Source organism: Sminthopsis crassicaudata, chromosome 2 (genome assembly GCF_048593235.1).
Source record: "Sminthopsis crassicaudata isolate SCR6 chromosome 2, ASM4859323v1, whole genome shotgun sequence".
NCBI lineage: Eukaryota > Metazoa > Chordata > Mammalia > Dasyuromorphia > Dasyuridae > Sminthopsis > Sminthopsis crassicaudata.
In genome coordinates, this window is record NC_133618.1 from 368,631,522 (window position 1) to 368,645,436 (window position 13,915).

The 13,915-nt window shown below is 40.6% G+C and overlaps 1 protein-coding gene across 3 annotated transcripts in view; it reads right to left on the reverse strand.

Moving 5' to 3' along the window:
• Positions 1-13,915, reverse strand: part of LOC141556649 (exocyst complex component 3-like protein 4) — an 84,647-nt gene that overhangs the window by 3,636 nt on the left and 67,096 nt on the right. For all 3 annotated transcript variants that reach the window (XM_074291104.1, XM_074291106.1, XM_074291105.1), the window contains exons 9-12: positions 11,900-12,014; positions 5,316-5,435; positions 5,038-5,190; positions 4,578-4,699 (exon numbers count right to left, since the gene is read on the reverse strand). In XM_074291104.1, the coding sequence (XP_074147205.1) occupies positions 4,578-4,699; positions 5,038-5,190; positions 5,316-5,435; positions 11,900-12,014 (510 nt within the window). The remainder of the gene's footprint in view (positions 1-4,577; positions 4,700-5,037; positions 5,191-5,315; positions 5,436-11,899; positions 12,015-13,915) is intronic.

The window sequence follows — 13,915 nt, forward strand, 5'->3', positions numbered from 1 at the left end:
TGTGGTTTGAGTGGTCTGCACGCTAAATATGAGTCAATGGTAAGGCATGGTGCTCTGAAGAGCTACAGTTTCAGATTGCATTAGCAGAAACATCTTTTATAGTAGGGCTTCTTAAAACTTTTTCCTTCTGATGCTTTTTAGCCAGAGAAACTTTTATGTGACCCCTATGTATATAAACATTTAAAACAATTATACAAATAAAAGATTTACTGATAATAAGTCAAATTTCATGACCCCACATTCCAGTTCTGAAACCCCATCTATATGATCACAAGGCATAGTTTAAGAAGTTGGGCTTTAGAGAAGAAATTGTGGCTTTTTGGGTAAAGAGCCAGGCTCCCAGTTAGAACATGTGGGTTCAAGTTCTGCTTCTAACACATTCTGACTCTATGAGGATGCACAGCTTACTTAACATGTCAGGATCCCGTTGAGGTTGACTATAAATTGCAGACTTGTAAAGATAGAGGAAGTTTCCTACACTCCCTACAGGAGAAAGGTTTGGAGGGAGAGAATACACAACCATATACATATACATATATATTGTAATATATCTGATACATGTGTTTATGAAGTACTTGACTTAGTTAGAAATAGTGTGTCATTTGACACAGTGATGAAATCATCTATCCGGAACAATAAGAATAAGGGATATGAGAGTCCTACTAAACTCTGCCTTGGTCACAACCCATCTGGAGTCTCATATGAAGTTTTGTACATCACATTTTAGGAAGTATATTGTGGCGAGCTAGATTGAATCTAAAGGAAGACAACCAAGATAATCTGGAGAGTAATTGAAGTGATTTATCTTGGAGAAGAGAAGGTTTAAGAGTAATATGGTCTATATTGTACCTAGGATATACTATAAGATATTTAATATGAATGGGAATGCCTGCTATCTAGGGGAGGGGGTGGAGGGAAGGAAGGGAAAATTTGGAACAGAAGGGAGTACAAGGGATAATGCTGTAAAAAAATTACCCATGCATATGTACTGTCAAAAAAAAATGTTATAATTATAAAATTAATTTTAAAATTTTTTTAAAAAAAGAATAATATGGTCATTTTCTTTAAGTATCAGATAGCTAAGGACAGAGTATCTGGGCCTGAAGTCAAGAACACTCATCTTCCTGAATTCAACTCTGGCCTTAGATATCTATCAGCTGTGTGACCCTGGACCATGCAGTACCTTTACCTAGAAAACCCCAAATGAGGACACAAAGAGCTGAATTTAAACCGAATTCTTCAGACTACAGAGTTAGCTGGGCAGCTCAGTGGATAGATCACTAAGTCTGGTCAGGAAGACTTTGTATCTGTCTGATTCTGGGCAAGCTACTTAGTCTCTCAGCCTCAGTTTCCTTATCTATAAATTGGGATTAATAATAATCTACATTACACGATTGTTGGGAGGAGCAAATAAAATCATATTTGTGAACTGCTTAGTCCTGTGCCTGGTACATTATAGATGCTTAATAAATGCTTCCTTCCTTCCCTCCTTCCTTCCCTCCTTCCTTCCCTCCTTCCTTCCTTCCCTCCTTCCTTCCTTCCTTCCTTCCTTCCTTCCTTCCTTCCTTCCTTCCTTCCTTCCTTCCTTCCTTCCTTCCTTCCTTCCTTCCTTCCTTCCTTCCTTCCTTCCTTCCTTCCTTCCTTCCTTCCTAATAGTTTGCAAAGTGTTTTACTCATTGAAATCCTGGCAGGTATAGTTAGTACAAGCAAAAAGCCTCGTATTAATGCTTGTTGCTAAATAATGAGTTCAAGGTTTTGGACCTCATAGACTTATACTACCCATGGTGTTTTCTTGGCAAAGACACAGGGATGCTCTGCCATTTCCTTCCCCAGTGGATTAGTAGAAGCTATTATTAAATAAAGAGAGAGTTATTGCGTGGAACAGAAATACATTTGTTCATATGGGCTCCAGAGGGGAAAACTAGAAACAAGGAGAGGCAGGGGAATTACAAGGCAAAATGATTTTGCTCAATACAGGGAAAAATGTGCTAATTAATCAGATCTGGGGAACAGTGGCTAGTCTATCACAGTAGATAGTGAGCTCCCTATTATGGAACTATTGGTATAGAGGCTTGATGACTCCACATTAGGAAGGCTATAAAAGGGATTTCTGTGGAGGTGAGGCAGAACTAATTGTATTTACTCAGAAGGCCCTCCCTGGATAGGAGCTCTGGGTTCTATTAAGCATAAAGATGTTTATTCCCATGGGCACTTCAGGCCTGGATTATACCTCTAGAGTAACAGAGGGAGGAGATTTGAGAAAGCTCAAAAATGACTTATTCTCACAAATCAGGAACAGGCCAAATGCCCAGAAGCACCCTCAATATCCTGTGGAAATCTTATAATCATAGAATTGAAAGAGAGCTTCAAAATCTATCCAGTAAACACCTCCATTTTCATTCTTTAGAGACTGAGGCTGAGAGAGAAAGCATGATTAGCAAGGTAACAAAGTGAGGGAATGGCAGTCAGGACTCCTAGCTCCCAGGCCAGGACCTTCTATTGACTTTGTCCCTCTGGATGGAGCAGCATCCAATCTATAAGCAAAGGAATGAGGGACATAGAAGGGGAAGAATGATATAGAGATGAGACTCTTGGATATATAATCAGAAGATTCAAATTCCAGGTCTTGATGTGCTAACAATAATTACTACTACCATGTATTTTTTGAAGTTTGTACAATGCTTTTTCCCCCAAGATATTTTTATAATAACCTTATATTTTTCAAAATATATGCAAAGATGCTTTTCAACATTTACCTTTGAAAAACCTTGTGTCCCCATATTTTTCTCCTTCCTTCCCCCCTCCCCTAGACAGAAAGTAATCCAATATAGATTAAACATGTTCAATTCTTCTAAACATAATTCCACATTTATCAGGATGCACAAGAAAAATAAGATCAAAAAGAAAAAAAATGAGGGAAAATAAAAACCAAATAAGTAAGCAACAACAAAAGGTAAGAATACTATCTCGATTCACATTCAATCCCCATAGTCCTCTCTCTGAATGTCTACACAATGCTTATTATTATTATCTCATTGGGGCAGCTAGAAAACGCAATAGAATCAGGAGGACCTGAATTCAAATCCAGCCTCAGACATTTAACACTAGCTATGTGAGCCTGAGCAAGTAATAACCCCAATTGCCCCCCCCCAAATGAACAAAAATACAAATATTATCTCATTTTATTCTTGGGAATTAGGTCCTATTATCAATCTGTTTTAGAAATGGGGAAACTGAATCAGACAATGATTAAGTGACTTGTTCAGGGTAATGTAGCTACAAGACCATGGACATGTCTCCTGTGCTTCTGCTTCAGTCTCCCTATCTATAAAATGAGAGAGAAGGCCCAGAGAGGATTGTTGAGGTTTCTTACAAGTTTAATCTTCTGTGCTAGTTGAATAAGAAGTACCCTTGGTTCTAAGGGCAGAGTCTCTTCTCTCCCTTTGATCAGAGACTGATTCTCCCTCAGACTGGGCACTTCCTCAAGGAATAAAAGTCCTTTCCTTCTTCATTCTTCTCCAACTCCCAAGACCAGGGGCTACCTAAAGCTAGATCATATCACTGCCTTCAGACTAGGGGGCTGTCAGGGGACAGAAGATCTATGGGAAGGAGGGCAAGAAGGACTTCCTGAAAGCAATAATGTGCCTGCCTTTTTGGAACTGTTAAACTGAGTTTATGACTTTTTTTTCTTTTTCTGGAGATGAGGAGAGGTTCCACCCTATCTCTGGACCAGAAGTTGCCTCCCTTCTTTGAACAAAGAGGTGCCAATCTGGGAGATGTATGCCTCTCCAGGGGAAGCCGTGGCCATGCTGGGACTGCATCACTCCCTGACAATGAACTGTCCAAAGTTCAAGGGGAAGCACACTGGATTTCAGCTCCCATCATCCTGTTCTGATTTTATTTACCCACTATGCTTCAAGCTCTCTCTATATGTGAGGCTGCAAAGGGAGGAGTACGGGGTGGAAGTCAGGAGCCCTGATTTAGACAACAATAACATTTTGGGCTTGGAATTGGAAAGAACTGTTAAGATTGGTTCTTTTAATTCACAGATGAGGAGCCTGAGGTTTGGAGAGGGAAAAGAACTTTTCCAAAGTTACAAAGCCCCTAAGTTACAAATGCAGAATTCAAACTTAGATCTTCATTGCACGTATTTAACCTATATTGGATTACTTTCTGTCTAGGGGAAGGGAAAATGGGGCAGGGAGGGAGAAAAACTTGGAGTACAGGGTTTTGCAAGGCTGAATGTTGAAAACAATCTTTGCGTGTATTTTGAAAAATAAAAAGCTACTATTATTAAAAAAGAACTCTAGATTTTCTAGGGGTCTTTCCCTTATTTAATGTTGCATTTAGATCTGCCACTAAGCTCCATTTTCTGGACTTCCCTTGGCTGGAAAAATGATGATAAATTCATCTGTCTTGCCCTGGCGTGAGAACCAAGGGATCCCTGGATGGTAAAGAGGGCTGGGATGGAGTGATCAGCATGCAGGGGTGAAAGAAGTATCGAAAGATGTGCCAGTTCAGGGGTCCCACTGGCTGTGATGACCCTGATGAACCTCCAGATGCAGGACAGCACTGACCTGATGTCTGGGTAACCCCTGATGAGGGCTTCAATGTGTTTTTTAATGTCCTCTTTGTGGGTCTCTTTCAGGATGTCTGAGATGCAGGGGATCGCCAAACCCAGCCAAGAAGCTTCTGAGCCCTGGGAAGACAAGGAACCAGGTATAAGGAAAAGGGGTGAGCATGAAGAAGACTCAGCCTGGAGTCAGAAAAACCCATCTTCCTGAATTCAGATCTGGTCTGATGCTTATTAGCTGTGTGACCCTGGGGAAATCCCTTAACTCTGTTTGCCTCAGTTTCCTCATCTGTCAAATGAACTAGAGAAGGAAATGGCGAACCACACCAGGATTTCTGTCAAGAAAACTCCAAATGGGGTCATGAAAGGATGGACATGACTGAAAATGAGTGAAATACAGCAAATTCTGACCAGAGGCCAACCACACCGCATTAGCGACCGAAGGAGATAACTTTGGGCAGTACCAGACTTTGAAAGGTGAAGCCAATGGCTTCCGATTCCTGGCTCATCTTGTGGGCACTGGCCATTCGGTCTGCTCCTCGAAGCCGTTCTCGTGGCTTCAGCACATGGGCCACGTATTCCCGAATCACATAGCAGTGCATTTCCTGAAGACACTCCTGGGGGAGGAGTAGAAGAGTGGAGGTCAGCCTCAAGGCTCCTTCCCAGCTTTTTGCCTCCCAGTCTTTTCCATCTGAGTCCCCATGCCCTCCATGTCCCTCCCCAGGACCATCCCCAAGGCCACCTGACTGTGGGGTTGAGCCAGGTGCTTCAGGTGCTTGGCAAAGGTGACTGTCTTCTCCATGATCGGCTGTAGCTTGTCGGTAGTCAACCAAACCTTGTTGCCCACATCCTTGAATAGGACCTGTGGGGGCAGAGAGCGAACCACTCACACCCTTGTTCTCCAGCCCAGAGGACTGTTTGATCTGACTCTTCCAGTACATTATGACACCCACCCCCACATTCTAGGGCCTGAGACAGTGCCATGAAGAGGTTCTTCCCCACCTCTCCTAATCCAAATCCTTCAGGACCTCAGGCACCTCATTCCTTCCAGGAAGCTCACTTAGATCCCACATCCCACTCCTGCTCGCCAAACCTTCTTTGCCACACGATATATATCCTTTAATGTATGTAAATGGAACATTCGTAAAGCATGCATTGCTTCCTTTATTCCAGACAAATGGGCTCCTGGTTACTCTATGTATTCCCAAAAGCCAAGCCTTCATTTCCTGAACAGACTCTAGTTCATGTTCTCATTGCTGAGCCTCCACCTCCTCCACGTTATTCTTCCTTCTTCACCTTCCCTACAGGTGGGGCCAGAGCACAATCAAGATTTTTATAAAGGATTTTTGACTGGCAGGAGGCTGAACTTTCTGATGCTATTCACAATATCAAGGCCGAGTTACAAACTTTGATTATTTTTGCCAGCAAGCAATTAGAAGTTGAACAGATGTCATCTGGCTCCATCTTGTTTTGAGACTTAGTTAGTGCCAAAGAAGAGAAAGAAGTTTTACAGCATTTTTAAAAGAATAAGCATAGAGAAAGAAGGTGAAGTTTTCTGTGCTCAAGTGCCATAAGGTTGATGAGAACTACAAGACTTGCTGTCGTCTATAAAATAAACTGAAGAAGGGAATGGCAAACCACTCCACCATCTTTGTCAAGAAAACCCCAAATGGGTCACAAGAGTTGGAACAGAAATGACTGAATAACAATAAAATGACTGGTGTTCTCACCTGTCTAAATTTAGACCTAGAGATCGACATAAGTGGATATAGATGCATATATAGATATGTATATTGTATATAAATGTCTAATTCTTATATTTTATTACATATAGCAATATAATACACATACTATAATGATAATATATTATCTATTTTATAATACAAATAATAATATGCATAATATTTAATGTGTATGTGTAATTCATATATAGTAGATACATATATAATGCATCATATAATATGTGCATGAACATAATGTATACATTATGTATTATATATTATACATACTATAATGGCACTAGCTGAAGACTCAAAACAAGATGTGGTGTAGAATCTTTCTGAATCACTGGAGTTGAGTCACATCTGTTCATAATAGCATACAATTGTATGCTATTATACATATTGTTAATATAATGTATATATTAATATAATTATAATGTACATAATTAATATAATATACCTGTATTCTTAATACATGATATTTATTTATAGCTAAGATATATACATAATTGTGCAAAGACTTGGCAACTAACTGGATATGGGTATTGAAAGGTGAAGAATCAAAGATAACGCTGAAGTTCTGAACCTGACTGATCAGGAGAATAATTGATTAGTCAAAGGAATAGATGGTCCCCTTTTCCTATCTATTGTTACCCAGTCCTGGTAAGCTTGAAGTTTTAGTTAGAATTGGCTGCTAAAAATCTCTGGTTAAGACTGATGCCGCAAAATAGCTACAATTCCACCTTTCTCATCCTGAATAGTCCTTCCATTAAATTTTAGGGACTTCCCATTCTTTTGCTACTAGTTCATGCTCCTTGGCCCTGATGTGAAAGCTTCATTGACAGACCTTTTGCCTAAAAGCCCTATGTAAACCTAGGCCTTGTACCTTCCACTGTAGGACAGATCTCAATTTTCATTTGGGCTCCCAGCCAAAGAACACTGCCCTGTAAATAGGAGTGGCAGGGTTTATGTTATTCTATCCCTGACTATTCATCTGTCCATACCCACTTAAAGCTTTTGCTTGACTATCAACAAACCATTCCAAACCAGCTAGTGTAGCCCTATGCCAATCATTAGAATTCAGCTTCCTTCTTAATTTGCATGATAAGTAATAGTGCCTGCTACAGGAAGATAGGAGGGGATTTGGTAGAGAAAATAATAATCTCAGTTTTGAACAGATTGAATTTGAGTTAACAACAGGATGTACAGATATGCAGCAGGTAGTTAGAGATGTGGAACTAGAATTCATGGGAAAGTTTATTGCTGAATATATAGATCTGGGATTTATCTGCATGGAGATTATTATTGAACCTATGGAAGCTAATGAAGGTGAGAAAAAAGAGAATGAGAGAAAAAAGAGAGAGGAAAAGAGGAGATGAAAAGAAAAGAGAAAGGTAGATGAGAGAGAAGGAGGAAGGAAGGCAGGGAGGAAGAGAAAGGGAGAGAGAGAGAAAAGGAAAGAGGGAGAGCAAGAGAGAGAGAGGGAGAGAAAGAGAGGAAGAAAAAGGAAAAAAGAGAGAGAAAGAGAGGGAGGGAAGTGGAGGGGGGTGAGAGAAAATGATTATAGAGGAAGGGGAAAAGGGAAGAGTACCTAGGGACTAAGCCCTGGGAATACTTATATTTAGAAGAGATAGATGGATACATAATCAGCAGAGGAGACTTGAGAAGGTGCTGTTAGGATAGCCAAGAGGAGAATTTAAGTTAAGGAGGTTGGGGTGGGGTGGAGAGAAGGCCTGGATGAGCTGATCACTAGAAATCTCATGATGCCCGTTAACTCAAGCTGGAATCCCCACACCTTCCCAGTTTCCTTAGCCCCCTCTCTCTTCTGATTGGAAGAAAGAAGAATATAAACTCTTCTCAAAGCTTTCCTTTATAGAGGGCAGAACCTAAACTTTGTAACTTATTCTGCTTCCCCTGTACAGTTTGCTTGGTCTGAACTCCTTGGAACATGATGCTTTGATTGCAAGAATCCCTTGGCTTCCCTTTCCCCTCAAGTTTTCTAACTTCCTTTTGTGCTTTGTCTTCCTCTATTCAGCTGTGCTCTTTGATGGTAGGGACTGCTTTATTTATATCCCCAGTGCTTAGATCAGTGCTCATAGTAGGAGCTTAATAATAGTTTCAAAAGCTACAGAGAATTCAGTGAGGAAAAGAATTGAGAAAAAGTCCTTAAATTTAGCACTTAAGATACCTCTGGGCACTTTGGAGAGAATAGGTAGCAAAAACATGTTGTATGGAGTTAAGTGAATGGATGATGTGAAAATAGCAAGTACAAGCAACTCTAGGAACTTGGCAGTCAAAAGGAAGGAGAAATGTGAGGCACAGGATAGTAGGGTCAAGTAAAGAGTTTTTAAGGATAGGTGAGACTTAAGCATTTTTGTAGATAGCTGGGAAGGAACCTTTCATGATGAGAAAGAAAGAGAAAATGATGGATGCAGGGAGCTTCCAAAGGAGGGGATATGAAAAAAGGCATGTGAGAAGTGACTATTTCTTCCTGATATTAATAATTATTCAATCAGAACCAATGGGGTTTTTTTTTCTGCCTTTTCTACTTCCTTATGCAGAAACCAGCTAGCATGGGAGATCTCGCTTAAAGATTTACCTAATTTATCTAATCAGAAAGTAAAATAAAATTTAAGTTTGGGTTAATAAAATATACATTCTTGCTTATCATAGTGTTTGCTCAGACAAGTCTGGGAAAATGTGGATCCTCCCTTTTGTCAGACAGGTGATATGAAAATTGATGAATCTCTCTAAGCAAGACTCCGGTGGTCCAAGTCATGTACCCTAAGACCCTCACTGGAATATAACTCAGCCTGTTGTAATGTTTACTTTCTCATTGTTAACCAATCAGAATTTATCACCTTCAGAGCATATACTCTTTGAAGGGCATATAAACTGTGAACTCACCTCCATGAAGAGTCATGAAGAAATATGGCCAAATGACCGTCCTTTTATTACTAAATATGTTTATTATTTTTATAATAATAAACATTATTAATAAAATAATTACCCAGAAATTGTGTCTCTTGGAATTTTTAAAAATAGTCAAAGACACCACAAAGGGAGTTAGTTTTGGCAAGAAGAGAAATTTGCCTCATTCTCAGAGACGGGGCAAGTGGAAGAGGATAAGTGGAGATAGGCACATTTTGGAACATGGAGAAGGGGAGAGAACAGCGCTCACAATGGATGACCTCAACCTTGTCTGCCAAGGAGGAAACAAAGTCATATATTTAGGGTAGAGATCATAGGAGTGTATTTGGAAACTTGAAGAGAGAGAACTTTTGGGAACAGATTTTGTGGCTATGTGACAAAGGTAGTTAAAAGGATTGCCACTCAGCAGGGAGGGCCCACTTCTCATAATGGACAAATGTACATTGTCTCTTATAGTGCATTCTCTGATATACTGCTTCCTCTTATACTATCTCTTCTCCTATGCACACTCCTTTTGGATACCACTTCTTGTCACGTGGCCTGGGCAACTTCTCCTTTTGCTTCTTACAAAAGGGCTTTTTGTAATGAGTTATGATGAGAGGAAAATGAAAAACTTTCCCATATTCTCCTCCATCTTTCCCAAAAAGTCCCTGCCACTTTTCCGGGTCCTCCACCCTGGCCTTTGTCAAAGATCATGTGGATTCTGGCTGGTCAGCAATCTCATTGCAATCCTGCTCATTCCATAGGCAAATCTACCTGTGTGTCCTCAAAGTGACTGTCTGCCTTTGTCTTATACTATATTCTGTGACTTCATTCAAGAAACCAGACTGGTACTGTTTGTGGAAGGTGTCTGAGTATATGGATAGAGGATAGGATAGGTATAAACACACACACCCAGACACACACATCAAAATTAGGACCAGGTGGTACAGTGGATAAATGCATCGGTTCTGGAGTCAGGAAGACCAGAGTATGAATCTGGCCTCAGACCCTTATTAGCTGTAAGCTTGAGCAAATCAGACCAAATCGCTTCCAAAAACAAAACAACAGCAATGAAAATTTGGGGGGAGAAACACTCTGGACAACAAGAAAACTAATTTCAGTCACACATTTGACTCTTTAATAGGTACTTTCAAAAACTAGTTATTTGAATTTAGCATATTCTATTGTAACCAGCAACAAGATTATGTGATGATCAACTGGGATGGCCTTGGCCCTTTTCAATAATGAGGTGATTCAAGCAATTCCAATGGACTTGTGATGGAGAGAGCCATTCATGTATACACAGAGAGAACTATGGAACTGAATGTAGATAAAAGCATAGTATTTTCAAATCTTTTTTGTTTTTATTGTTTGTTTGTTTTTTCTTCATGTTTTTGGAAATACATTTAGAAGAGCTGCACGTTTTTAACTTAGATTTACTTGCTGTCTTGGGGAGGGATGTGGGAGAGAAGGAGGTAGAAAAATTTGGAACATGAGGTTTTGCAAGGGTGAATGTTGAAAACTATCTTTGTATGTATTTGGGAAAATATAAAGCTATTATTATTATTTAAAAATAAATATCAATGAATCAAAAAAAAAAGAATTTAGCATGTTCTTTTTCTCTCCACAACAACTATTTCTATGATACTTTAAAGTTTTTGTTGTTGCTCAATCACTTCAGTTCTCTCCAACTCTTTGTGATCCCATTTGGGGTTTTACTGGCAAAGATACTGGAATGGGTTGCCAATTCCTTCTCCAGCTCATTTTAAAAATGAGGAAACTGAGACAAATCATTATGTGACTTGCCCAGTATGACCATACAGCCAGTGGGAGGGCAGATTTCCTACCCCTACCTTTGGAGGAGCCAGTGTGCATGAATGTAGAAAGCCTCAATCATTCTATTCTATGGCCAGGACAGTGTCTGAGGAAAAGAAAATATTTACTCAAGACTTTTCTGGATCTGTTCTATTCTTTAAAGCTCAACTCTGGGGCAACTAGACAGCACAGTGGATAGAACACCACCCCTGAAATCAGGAGGACCTAAGTTCCAATCTAAGCCTTAAGAGTTAATAGCTGTGTGACTCTGGACAAGTCACTTAATCCCAATTGTTTCACCAAAACCAAACAGACGAAACACTATCACCAACAACAAAAAACAAAACTCAATTCAATCCCCTTCTCCTCCAGGAAGTTCTCAGCTCTCTTCAGTGATCTTCCTCTCCTCTCCATTTTTTCACTTTCCTTTGTTGCTGCTCCTTATTAAGTACTGAGCCCATGCAACAGTGGAGAGTCAGTTCCCTTTTCTTGAGTAGGAGATTTGGCTCTGCCAAGCTGAGAGCTTCCTGATGGCAGAGCCTAGGTCACCCCTTCCTCTCTTTCCCAACTTTGGACTCCCTGAGAGCAAGGTCTAGTTCTCCTTTTTCTCAGATTTTGGGTTCCCTGAAGACAGAATCAGAATTTGCTCCCTTTCTGTCTTCCTTAAACAAAGCATATTTGAGATCCAAATTAAAGTAAAATTGGGAAATACTAACAAAATAAATAAAAATAATATAATAGGACATAAATAAAGTTAACATGTGGTTTTCTAAGTCAATATGTAGCCTAAAATCATGTTTATATAGTTTTAGTGACCTATTTCCATATGATCCCACTGGAGCAGATGAGTCTAGAAATTTTAAACCCAAGGCCTTACCTGTGTTTCTCGATGCAAATGGACCAACATTTGCTTTTTGAACCTGTTAATCACCTCAGACAGAGTTGTTCCCACAGTCTTAAAGCTGCTCATGAACTTGACAGGTAGGTTGGTCCTGGAGAGAAAAAGCCAGGAGCAGGTGAGCTTCCTAGAACTGGTCAGGGAGCAGGACTCTGGGAAGGGGAGACGGCCTCCATGTCCATTCAGTGAGACCCTCTTCTGTACTTTGTGGTCTGTGATTGCCACCCCTTTTATCCTCTGGAAACAATGGCCCAAACAGCAAGCCTCATTGAATATTAGACTTTGAGGTTACTGGGTTCTAGATTTAGGGCTGAAAGGGATCTCAGAATTTGATTAGTCGAATTTCTCCATTTTACATGAGTTCCTTTTATCTTCTCATAACTGCTCAGAAAACTGATGTTAAATTATTTGCCCAAGATCCCAAGGCCATTGTAAGTAGCAGAACTTAGATGTAAACCCCAGTTCTCTTATTTCAAATATAACAGTGCTCTTTTCACTGCCCCATGTTGCTTCTTACAATTATTCAAAGCCTATGGAGGCAAAAGAATGCAATGAAGTGCACATTAATTTTCTAATCATAGCTCTTCTATGTATTAGCTTCTTTGATATTGGGCAAGTGGAGCCCCCTTCTTTGAGACTCCACTTTATCTAAGAACTTTTGCTGCTTATCTCATAGGATTGTTGTGAGGAAATGCTTAAATTCTCTATAAACAAAAAACTATTATTGCTATTTTATGTTTGGGGAAACTGAGGCCCATAGAAGAGAACCGACTTGCTCACAGTTATAAAGAGAATTATAACGCTGGGATTAAAATCCAAATTTGCTGCTTTGAAGGCCTGGGCTCTCAGCCTTACCTGGGCTGCCTCCAAATAATCTTGTTAATTGTCACTGTTAAAGGTCTGGGAATGGAGCTCTGAAGGGGTGGGAGGTAAAACCTGTGGTCAGTTTTGATGGGGAGAAGAAGAAAAGAGAAGTGACCTGGGCAAGGGCTATAGTGGGTACCACTTGAACTCTGAGTGTACCACAGACAGGGAATTTCCTCCCCATCTCCCCTCAAATGTAGGGCCCTGGATTTCCCAGAAAGAAATTGGCTCCAAGGCTCCCTAATCTTCCCCTGCTCTGAGAATGACAATGCTAGTTTCATGTCCATCTGTTTGCCTGCCGAAGAGGGAGGGCACTGGGCTGGAAAATCCCAGAATTGTAGGCTTGGCTCAGCTTTAAATGATTGTTTTGGGGTGGGCCTGGGAAGCATGTCAGAGAAAAACCAAAAGGGCAGCTGCTAGCTGGAGGAGGAGGAGGGGAGTTTGGCATGGCCTGCTCTGTGGCTGATCTGGGCACCACACCATAGAGTGTAGAATGGCAGAGCTGGAAGGAGATAGGAAGCTATCTTATCCAACTTCCTCGTTTTGTGGAGGAGGAAAACAAGATTCACAGGGAGAGATAACCAGGCCAAGATAATGCAGAGAATCCCTGGCCAAATTAGACAACAAGTAAATAGGAACAAGATTAGGTGGGACAAAATGAAATGAGAAGCAGAGAAGCTCTCTCCTTCAATCAGTCAGGCAACTAAGAAGCACTTACTAAGCATCTGCTGTGCTCCAGCTGCTGTACGAGGTGCTAGCATTGAAATGACAAAACAAGAGTCCCTTCCTTCAAGAAACAAGAGACACGCCCAGCTCTAGGTGTGTATAAAAAACAAACTTAAGATAACCTGGGCATCTACCGCTAGGAAAGCCAGGGGAATGCCTTCCGCAGAAGGTGAAGATGGAGCTGAATCTTAAGGAATCTAGGGGTTCTGAGAGGTGGAGATGAAGACAGAGAATATTCCAGGCAGGGGTGACAGCCAAAGGCAGAGAGATGGGAGATGGAGCAGGCTAGATACTAGAGTAAGTAGAGGGGTGGGGTATGTAAATCTGGAAGGAAAGAAAGGGCTACATTGTGAAGAACTTTAAAAGCCTAGCGGGATTCCCTATTTTGTTCTAAAAGTAATGTTT